Source organism: Phallusia mammillata, chromosome 4, assembly GCF_965637545.1.
Source record: "Phallusia mammillata chromosome 4, kaPhaMamm4.hap1.1, whole genome shotgun sequence".
Lineage (NCBI taxonomy): Eukaryota > Metazoa > Chordata > Ascidiacea > Phlebobranchia > Ascidiidae > Phallusia > Phallusia mammillata.
Window position 1 is genome coordinate 15,485,877 of NC_137255.1, and position 9,808 is coordinate 15,495,684.

General features: G+C 37.8%; 2 protein-coding genes across 3 annotated transcripts; both read left to right on the plus strand.

Annotated features, from left to right (window-relative positions):
• The first annotated feature begins 716 nt into the window (after positions 1 to 716).
• Positions 717 to 3,177, plus strand: LOC145224427 (large ribosomal subunit protein eL37A-like). The gene is made up of 4 exons (XM_080090917.1): positions 717 to 800; positions 1,033 to 1,147; positions 2,220 to 2,304; positions 3,077 to 3,177. The coding sequence occupies exons 1-4, from the start codon at positions 798 to 800 to the stop codon at positions 3,138 to 3,140; spliced, it is 267 nt and encodes an 88-aa protein (XP_079947043.1). The 5' UTR covers positions 717 to 797; the 3' UTR covers positions 3,141 to 3,177.
• A 27-nt stretch (positions 3,178 to 3,204) lies between these two features.
• LOC145224426 (cAMP-regulated D2 protein-like) lies at positions 3,205 to 9,388 on the plus strand. Of its 2 annotated transcripts, none has more exons than XM_080090916.1 (11): positions 3,205 to 3,262; positions 6,525 to 6,675; positions 6,800 to 7,010; positions 7,264 to 7,385; positions 7,605 to 7,807; positions 7,866 to 8,013; positions 8,077 to 8,175; positions 8,253 to 8,344; positions 8,402 to 8,567; positions 8,818 to 8,941; positions 9,092 to 9,388. In XM_080090916.1, exons 1-11 carry the CDS (start codon positions 3,246 to 3,248, stop codon positions 9,379 to 9,381), a joined length of 1,623 nt encoding a protein of 540 aa, XP_079947042.1. In that variant the 5' UTR covers positions 3,205 to 3,245; the 3' UTR covers positions 9,382 to 9,388. The 2 variants fall into 2 exon arrangements, with proteins under 2 accessions (XP_079947042.1, XP_079947041.1); XM_080090915.1 differs by having other exon boundaries at positions 3,245 to 5,936.
• Positions 9,389 to 9,808: the final 420 nt, after the last annotated feature.

A 9,808-nucleotide genomic window follows, 5' to 3' on the forward strand; every position in this document is an offset into this window, starting at 1 on the left:
GCACCAGCCATTTGGGAGTTAAATTTCTGGTACTACTTATTATTTTCAGTACAAATTGAGATGAAGAAGAATAAAAACAACTTAGCATTATAAATTTTTAGCTGATAGTACTGGTATTACTATTTTATCGTATCGTACATTAAACTTAAAACATGTTTAACTTAAAGGTAATCTACAAACTTTCCTTTGCTGAATCTTTTCATCTTTAGCTTTTCAATTTATCATTTGAGTCTATCAAAACAAATTTCCATGCAACAGTTCATTCTAACTCTTGCGACAAATCGCTCTGTTTCTGTGTATTTGTAACTCATTTGATAAAATTTCATTTCGCACTGAAAGTCCACGAAGCGTGTCGATCCGGTCACGTGATAATTTAAACCAATGGATTGGCTTTCATAATACGTTCCTACAGCAACCGGATTTGTAGCGAAATTTTGAGATTTCGGTGTCGAAAAAGTCAAAAACAACAGTTAAATAAAATTGTATGCAACAAAATGCTTAAATTAACTCAAGTTGTTTTTTATTCTAAAAAAGAAACAATATGCTTGAAAACAAAACAATGGTTTAAAAAAGTACCGCCATTCGAGTTTTTTTCTAAAAAAACTTCAAAGATTAGTCACAAAAAAATTAATTATTAGTTTCTACATTTCTTTGCTACAAAAGGAATCAGAATAAAAGCAAAAGTGCCAAAAAATAATGTTAATAAATATAAAGCGGATACCATACTTTTTGACACTAGGTAGAGCTCTTTCGTAAAATTTCTGCATGAATCCTCTTTGAAAGTCCTACAGATAGCCATGGTATGTACCAAAAGTTCTGTAAAAATCGATTGGAATCCGCTTTTCGGGCACAAAAAATGAGTATTTGTTTAATCGAAACTTTGGTGTATTAAAAGGATGAATTTATGAGCCACGAAAGAACTTTACGCAATCAATAAATTAACGTTGTAGCGACAGAAACTTACTAAAGAGTTTACCATGATAAATGAGCAGCCCTACGTGAAAAGAGTCTTACCGTGATAATACTTTTTAGACGAAAGGAACATCAAGTTTTGGGAAGCGGCACAACAAGACACATACTTTGTGTCGCCGCACTGGTAGATCAAACTACCACATCCAAAAGAAAAAGTCAGCTAAAATAGGACAATGTAAGATTGTTTTATAAATTGTCTGAACTTTATCTTGCTTTAGAGTTGTTTAGTTAATATGTGTCCATTTGTTTATTTTGGTGGATCGAGCCTTGGTCATTATGCTTCATTCCCTGTTTTTATATTACCACATACTGTAGCATTGATGCCAGTTTGCAGAGTATGGCAGTTGGCTGCATGCGCAACTTAAATCACACCAAACTTTAGGACTGCACACAAAAATTTACCACAATGTACTGTCTGGTCCTATTTATCACATGCATTGTACCAGGTATAGGTCTTGAATGTGGACATAAAGGTTGTGCACATGGGACATGGTAATCCTACATGTCTGAGATCACATCTGAAACTGCCATAATCCGCAGATTCGCTGCAATGTTTAGATATTTTTTGGAGATATTTTCTGTATTTGTAAAATTGCTGTGAATAAGGAAGATCCAGTAAAAGTTTCATGTTCTTCCTTTTCATTTTTAAACATTACATTTGTTAAATATTTGTAACAGCATGTAACAATGCAGTAGTTAGTCGTGATAAACTGGTACTCCCATCAGATATATAAAAATCCCTAGAAAAGCGGATAATTAAATAAAGACCCAAAATACGTTAATAACTTGTTTGCGTGGCTTCGAATTAAAAAGTGCAGATTTTAGAGGTATGCTTTTATTCCTGTGCATATATGCACCAGGTTCCAATATAGCTTAAATTTGGAAGACATTTACACTGTTTTGTGCTTAAAATTTTTAAGATTATGTAAATTAAATAAACTGTATTTCAGTACTTATGCCAATAATGCAAAAAATGTTCAATGTGACAATTTGGTTGTTTTGTAGTCCTATCACTTATTAAAATGCTTTAAAAAAAAAACAATTTACTTGCTGTTTGTAATCCTATTGTGCAGACAAATTGAACCCAATTGTGTTGTAAATTGTATTGATGTAAAATGTAAATGTTTTTTTTTTCAAATCTTTTACCACAATCTATTACTCCTTCATTGATTTTACCAATTATATCATGTAGATTTATTATTTTGGTAATCATGCAAGTACATAATTAGATTAACTATTTTTTGTAGTTAACTGGTCCAAGAAAGCGAAGAGACGTCACACGACCGGCACAGGCAGAATGCGCCATCTTAAAGTCGTCAATAGAAAGTTCCAGTAAGTAACTGCCCCTCGTTGTACCCTATTGTTGTGTTTTTTAATCAGGGTGTTGTGTATATTTTGGAGCTTTTTGTTACTGGTATGGGATTATTTATGATTTATAATAATCTGCACAGCAGGGTGCACAGATTCAGCTGTTGCATAAACAGGTGACACAACACGATGTTCTAATCCAGTGTGGTCCAACTGCAGGCCAACATGATAATTTTGTTGGCCCTACGAAGTCCAACATTTTAAGAACAGAAAAAACAAACCAACTTGAAAATGATACTTACATAACCGCATGGCCACAACAAACACATGGATACAAAGGCATTAGAAAAGGAAGACATCTTTTTAATGCTGGAGTGGGAAATATTAAAAAAACAACAACATTTCTTAACTTATATTTCAAGCAAACTTAACCTAATAAATGTGATGTCTGGATTTTGTTTTTGATGTGTTAACCTCTTGTGTCTATAAATAATGTTTTGTAGGCACTGACCCGCGGGGTAAGTCAACGATTTTTTATAGCCAGAAACAAAAAAAGTTGGACCAAACTGTTATAAACTAATCAGATTGCTTGATGTATATTTTTCCTATTCTGTAATCTGGATTTTTTTTCTAGTGCAAGTTGATAGGGTGTTATGAGACGAATCCTATTCAGGTATAAGTGAACAAAAATATGCACAAACTCCTATCAGTTAAAGAGAGGGGATGCTTAATGTGCCACTGGGTGCTGGATAATTTTAAAGTATGCATTGAAACTAACCATAACAATATGTTACAGCAATGGATTTCGGGAGGGACAAACACCCAAGCCAAGACAGAGCAAGTCTCAAGCCAAAGCTTAACTCGTGACCGCTGCTTTTCATTAAATGTGGCAATGAATTTACAGTGTGTTTAACTGCAAGTCAGTAAGGGTTTGAGCAGGCCTAGAAAAAACAAGCAACGTACGAATGAGGATATTAGGCAGGTATACAATTTATATATATGTTTCCCCAATTTGACAACCCAGATGGTGTTGAGGAATTCGTCTGGTGCACGATTTGATATAGCTGATAAACTTAACCATAACGCAGAGTACCAAGTCTTAAACCTCCAGAACTAGTGATGAACCGAATCGGCTAAATTTCGATTCGGCCGAAACCGAATATTCGGCGATTGTGCCGAATAAATTCGGCCGAATCAACCGAATCATTTATGACGTCACGCGAAGTCGTACCCTACGCGTTTGACATGAAAACATAATTTTATCTACCAGGCAATTAGTGCAGAATGGTTGTGTTTCGTCCTTATTTTAGTTCTGTGGGGTTTGACATTGCCTCAAGCATGATTGCCAACCCGACAATGAATTACTGATTTTTTGTCTGCAGTGGGAAAAGCGTCAATGTGTTAAAAAATATAATGATGGGCGCGATTTTCGTTGGTACTAAGCAGAAAAGACACGTTTAACGCTTTAAATGTGTGTTCATAAAAGATTCGGTTTCGGCCGAATCGCAACAAATTATTCGGCCGAAACCGAATCTTTGCAAAAGTGGCCGATTCGGCCGAATAAATTCGGCAAACCGAATATTCGGTACATCTCTATCCAGAACCAGCTGCATTAAAAGTTCAATAATCACGATAACCCGGGATTTCAGAGAATGTTTAATACGTAGTGTGGGTCCGAGTAATTGCATGTAAAACTTCTTTCGAAATCCTAACCGAAAGGCGCAAATCAGCTGGGATTGCGGTCGTATAGACCAGGGGTCCGCATATAGTGGGTCGCGACCCAAATTTGGGTCCCCTTCCAGTCTGGGTCGCGAAATATATTAAATTTCCCATGAATATAAGCATCGCTACAGTATTAATGAATTTCGGCTTTTTTACACTTTTCGTTATTATTGCATTGTTACGTATGACTACCTAACTGACATAAAGTATATGTAGCAATGCAAAAAGTTAAGCGCACCTGTGCAAGCATGCGTTTTCTGATTAGCTGTGTTCTCAACACAGAATTCAAAGTTCTCATTTGTTAGAATAAATACTAGTGATGGGACGATACCAGATTTTGAAGCGAGTACCGATACCGAGTACGAGTACCACATGTATATACCTTCGATACCGAGTACGATTACCGAGTACTTAAGTGTAGTGTTGTACTTAGTTGTATATCACTAGCTAATTTATCTGCCGTGCTCGGGGTAAAGGCGTGCGCACACACATGCCGAAAAATGTAATCACCACGTGATAGCGAAAAAGGCGTACGTAAACTGGCGGGACTTTTTTCCAATTTTGTACTGTCCGAAGCAAATATTGGCCAAAAGTTGCCCGTATTCTTATGGTGTAAATCGGCCTTCGGTACTCGCACGTTGGTATCGAAAACTGAGACAAAATATTTCGATACCGAGTACGAGTATCGATACCACTGAAATCGTTCGATACCATCGATACCGAGTACCGAGTACCGGGTACCGGGTACTCGTCCCATCACTAATAAATACCTTCGTTTACCTACTGTTTTATGTGAAAATAGCAACTGACAATGGCATAATAGCAGTCTTAATATTGATATTTAGTTTATTAGTATTTTCCACAAACGTACATGCTAAAATGCTTGGGTCGCGAGAATATAGAGCAATTTTTTTAGGGTCGCGCCAAAAAGTATTTCGGACCCCTGGTATAGACTTTGTCAATAGGAACAAAAAAATGTCCTGCTCGTATCCCATCATATACTTTTGTTGAAAGTATTTGTATCGTAGTATTTTAACTACAGTTTTTTTAATGTCGTTTTTCACGCTGGTTTCCTCGTGGACACAGTTGCAGTATGCTATGACGTTTAGAAAGTCAAAAATGGCCTAGCAAAGTAAAAGCGCAGATAACGAAGCTAGATTACTTGTTCAAAAGATTAAACCTGCCACATCTACGCATGTGGTACATAGCTTTATGCCACGGGGGCATGGAATACGCTGAGTTCGATTTGAGTAAACATGACGGGAAAAGAAACTCTATTGGTAATTTTGCGCATCGGAAGAACGAACATCACAAAATCTTTTTTGAGCTTGTAAGCACATTATGGATGACAATGGGATAATGTAAAATAGGCAAATCAAATTGTCAATTCGAAAGGAAATCTTTGCTTCGAAGCATGACTAAAGGAGACATCGTTTATACAGCAGGGACATCTCTGTTAGCACACGACAGCAGAAAAGTGAAGTGCACGTACTTGTTAGCTTTACAAACACGGTGCAGACAGAAGGAACAAACACCAAAGGCAATTGTTCGTTCATTTTACCTCAGGTTTAATATCAACGCGTTAAATTTCCGTGAAAATTGTTGTTAAGCGTTTACATTTGCACTATTAATAACCAGGGATCCATATGCTGTGTTTCCCAGCCATCTCCAAGCACTGGTGTCGTGCGAATGAACGCATCACGTGACATTTTGTCAAAAATAAACTCAATAAACACCGTCGCAGCATAAATACACCCCCACTTTCCACCGCGAAAGTGAATACGCCATACAGTCGAAACGACGAAGTCTAAAATGACAGTTTCTCTACTTCTGTTTTTGGGGTTGTCGGTTGTTTGTCAGGGATCCCCAACTGTTAAAACTACCAACGGACAACTGTTCGGAACGCAAGAAGACGAGACACAAGTTTTTTATAGGTGCTTTTGTAATTTTTTTTATGGAGTTTATGAAAGTAAATATAGCTGTTTGTTGCAAAACAAGTTTCGTAATAGCGTGTAAAGCATTATTGTGTAACGACGTGCAAAGTTTCAGCGATAAAATTCTGCCTACAACGATCAGGATACAACATCTGATTATTTTTTGATATTTTTTATTGCAACTTATCGTATAGCATATTCGTCTCAAACTGTTTTAATTTCCGAAAACTTAATTTTATCAAAAGGGAACAATTAAACATTATTATTTGTATCTTCAAATTTAGAAGTCTCTAAAATATTTAATGGTTTGTGCAGCCTTTGAAGCAAGATTTTTTCTTTCAAAGTTTCATAAACGGTTGTAATTAACAGCACACAGTTCATTCCAAAACATCTATTAAGACGACTCAGTTAGATTTGGCCAGAATAAGGCGAAATAATTTGCCGTTTCAGACGGAAAGTTTCAGTCGACTATTCGATTTTGATCCAAACCTTATTGTGGTGAATTCAAATCTACACTTGTATTTAAAACAATAAAAGTCGTGTATATTTGTTGTCGTAAGTAAACGGGTGAATGATACATTGTTGCAGCGTTCCGTATGCAAAACCACCAGTCGGAAACCTACGATTTCAAAATCCAGAACCTATTGGCTACCATGGTGACATGTACGCCAGCAATAACACGCAAGTGGGATGCATTGGAATTCGACTAATGTGTTCCATTGGACAGTGTGCTGCATTTGTGAGTAGCTTTCACAGAGAGAAACCGTTTGAGAACTAAGTTGCAAATAATCTGTTCTTGATGTAATATGAGGCTACATCTGCAAATTTACATGTTTGCCTGTTAACTAATTTTCCACATCTAGGAAAGCGAAGATTGCCTTTATCTGAACGTTTATGTGCCGAATGATGTTGATTTAAGCGACGCTAGCATCCAGCCCAAAGCTGATAGACCGGTACTGGTGTGGTTTCATGGTGGAGCTTTCTGGTTTGGTGCCGGTCTAGCACCTCTGTACGACGGAAGATACATGACAGAAGCGATTGATGCTATCGTGGTCACCCTCAACTATCGTTACAGTACTTGCCTATTTACTTATATGGCGCAGAAACATGACATTCCGCTAATAACGTTTTTAATAGACCCGAATAAATTGTTGGAAAAAAGTAGATATGATTTCCATGTTTCAAATAACTTTTTTGGACTTGCTTGTGCATTAAAAGAAATCAACATGAAAAGTGAATGCAACATATGCCACAACAAATTTACAAAAGTTTGCTACTGTAAGTCGATTATTTGAACGACGTTTGACGTTTTTTTGTTGGTTGACAGTGCCGTTTGGTTTTCTTGCTATGGAAGGTTCTGCTCCTGGAAATATGGGCTTCCGGGATCAACAAGTTGCCCTCCAATGGGTTCAAGAGAACATCGCTAAGTTCGGAGGCAACCCAAATCAGGTTACACCGAAATGTATATCTAAAGACATAAGTTCCACTTTGAAATGGCCACACAATTCGTGTCCTGCATCTCCGATCTGGACATCTGTATTGCTAGTTTACCGCCACAAAACGACGTTTGCATTGTATATATTGTCGCTATGTGGCGCAAAAGTGTAGCCTATTTGTAAAATGAAATTCAAATAAAATTTCCGAAAAAATACAGCAAAACATTTTTAGGTGACCATTTTCGGAGAAAGCGCTGGCGCACAGACTGTTGGTCTTCACTTAATGTCAAGTGTAAGTGAACCTTTGTTCAGTCAAGGCATCATGCAAAGCAACCCGGTGTCATTTACCTTTAAATCGTTCGAAGCAGCCAGCGAACAAGGCACACGCTTGGCCAAACGGGCTGGATGCCTGACCGGAAGTTTCAACTGTCTTACGTACGTTAAAGCTATCTTTTAACAATAACGAGAAAACTGACCAATATGTTTATTTCAGGCAAAAGTCGAGTGAAGAAATTGTGAGCGCTTTTGTAAAAGTGATGGTCGGAAACATGGCAAGCGGCGATTTTTACGGTTTTATTGAACCCTTCGCTCCTGTCATCGACGGTGTAGAATTTACCCAACAACAGGCTGACGCATATTCTGTAAGTTTGTCATTTTAAGTGATATAATTTTTTGGGGGTTTGCAATGAATGCATATTACACAGATGGGAAACTGGCAAACCAACAAAAATGTGATGATTGGAACCGACAGCCAGGAGTTGTATCTTGTATCGGCAATGATCCCAGTGCCATTGTCGTACGACGTAAGTAATTTTTTGTTTAGGCCTACTATGCGATGCTTGACTACATCACTCCCAAGTTTATAATTGATTGTGTGTAGCGGTTCGTGTCGATGTGCCAAAAGATGTGGCCAGGAATAGCGGACCAAGTCATTGCGCTCTACGCTCCTGATCCAACTGTTACCGATTTCAGGTATTATCATCAGTTGAAAAATGATGTTAACTTTTTATGACAAATTCTGCTTTAAAGGGACGCTTATGGAGACATGCTGACACACTATGCTTTCACCTGCTCGTCACGATCCGTTGCAAGGAGTGCAGCAAAGACCAAGGACTTATTGACAAATGTGTATTACTACACCAACTACCACCCCTTATCTGGACCCGACTGTCCAACTTTGCTTGGACCTTTGAAGGTGAATTAATTAAAAAATGGGGTCAAGCTACAAGTTATAACCACGTGTGGTTCAAGCTGATCCTTTTTTGCTTGCAGCGCTTTGATTTGTTCTGTTTTTTTGTGCTATTACGTTTATTTCTGGACGCTGTAAACGAAATAAAATTGATTGATTGATCAAATCATTTCCAGGAAATTAAATTTACAAGAATCAAATGAAAATATATGTTATTGTGAGCAAAAAAGCGTTTATTAAACGCTGTGAATTTTAGAGACTCTGTGGATACGTTTATCACTCTTCGGAGTTGTCCTACGTGTGGCGAACTGGTCCAGAAGTTGGTCAGACCTACACAGCTGATGAGGTTTCCTATGTCAACGCCTGGTCAAGCTATATTGGTAAGACCGCTAGGTTTTGTTGTCGCGGGTTTGCACACATTTTCCAAAGTCATGATAACCACAGCCCCGGCATATCATTACGACAGATTTGAGCTGTAACAAAAAAGGTTTATTTCGGCATGAAATTTGGTTATGTACACCTGTGTTTAGGTAACTTCGTACACAGTGGCAATGTAAACAAAGGTTTGGAAAGCGATTTGCAAAACTCTTTGGGTTCGTTTGTAAACTGGCCACAGTACACGTCACCGGCGGACGAAAACAACCTGGCGTCTTCTGATTGGCTTAGCGCTTCACTGGATGCTCCAGAATCGACCATTGAGCAGAATCCTGCCGATCACTATTGTTCGTACTGGGATACTGTCGGTTACGATTTTGAAATATTTGGTCCCAGCATGGTTCAGGCTCTCAATGACCTCATGAGAGAAATTAATGCGCAATAAAATGACAATGAGAAATCATCATGCTGTGAAACTGAATGGAGTAGTAAAGTTTACAGGCATTTGTGTTATTTGCAGTTTTGTCGATGCTTAGTATAGTATGCATTTTTTAGAAACAGTCCCTATTCTAAACAGCAAGAACACTACCAACATATCAACCTGAAGTAAGAGCCCGACTTGTGTGTCCACAGTCCTATACCCAGGGTTGCCATCGACATGAAACCAAAAATAAGGACAACCGAAAAATTAACTTTTCATATGAAACCAAACAAACGTTTTTGAACAAATTGCATGTATACGAGCCATGACACATCATATGCCATATTTGGACCAGAAACAATCTGTTCCAGCAACTCCTTGTTTATAAAGAATACTTCGTGCATCTCATGACAGCTCAGGTCTAGGTTTACTTTTACTTATAGCAGGGATT

What these genes read in the sequence shown, in the direction of transcription:
- LOC145224426 (XM_080090915.1), top strand. Translation starts at nt 5,815, where the DNA reads ATGACAGTTTCTCTACTTCTGTTTTTGGGGTTGTCGGTTGTTTGTCAG. An exon ending in CACCCTCAACTATCGTTACA is followed by an intron (nt 7,011 to 7,263) that starts GTACTTGCCTAT and finishes GTTGGTTGACAG; the next exon opens with TGCCGTTTGGTTTTCTTGCT. An exon ending in CCAACTGTTACCGATTTCAG is followed by an intron (nt 8,345 to 8,401) that starts GTATTATCATCA and finishes TCTGCTTTAAAG; the next exon opens with GGACGCTTATGGAGACATGC.
- LOC145224427 (XM_080090917.1), top strand. An exon ending in GTCAGCTAAAATAGGACAAT is followed by an intron (nt 1,148 to 2,219) that starts GTAAGATTGTTT and finishes TATTTTTTGTAG; the next exon opens with TTAACTGGTCCAAGAAAGCG. An exon ending in GTCGTCAATAGAAAGTTCCA is followed by an intron (nt 2,305 to 3,076) that starts GTAAGTAACTGC and finishes AATATGTTACAG; the next exon opens with CAATGGATTTCGGGAGGGAC.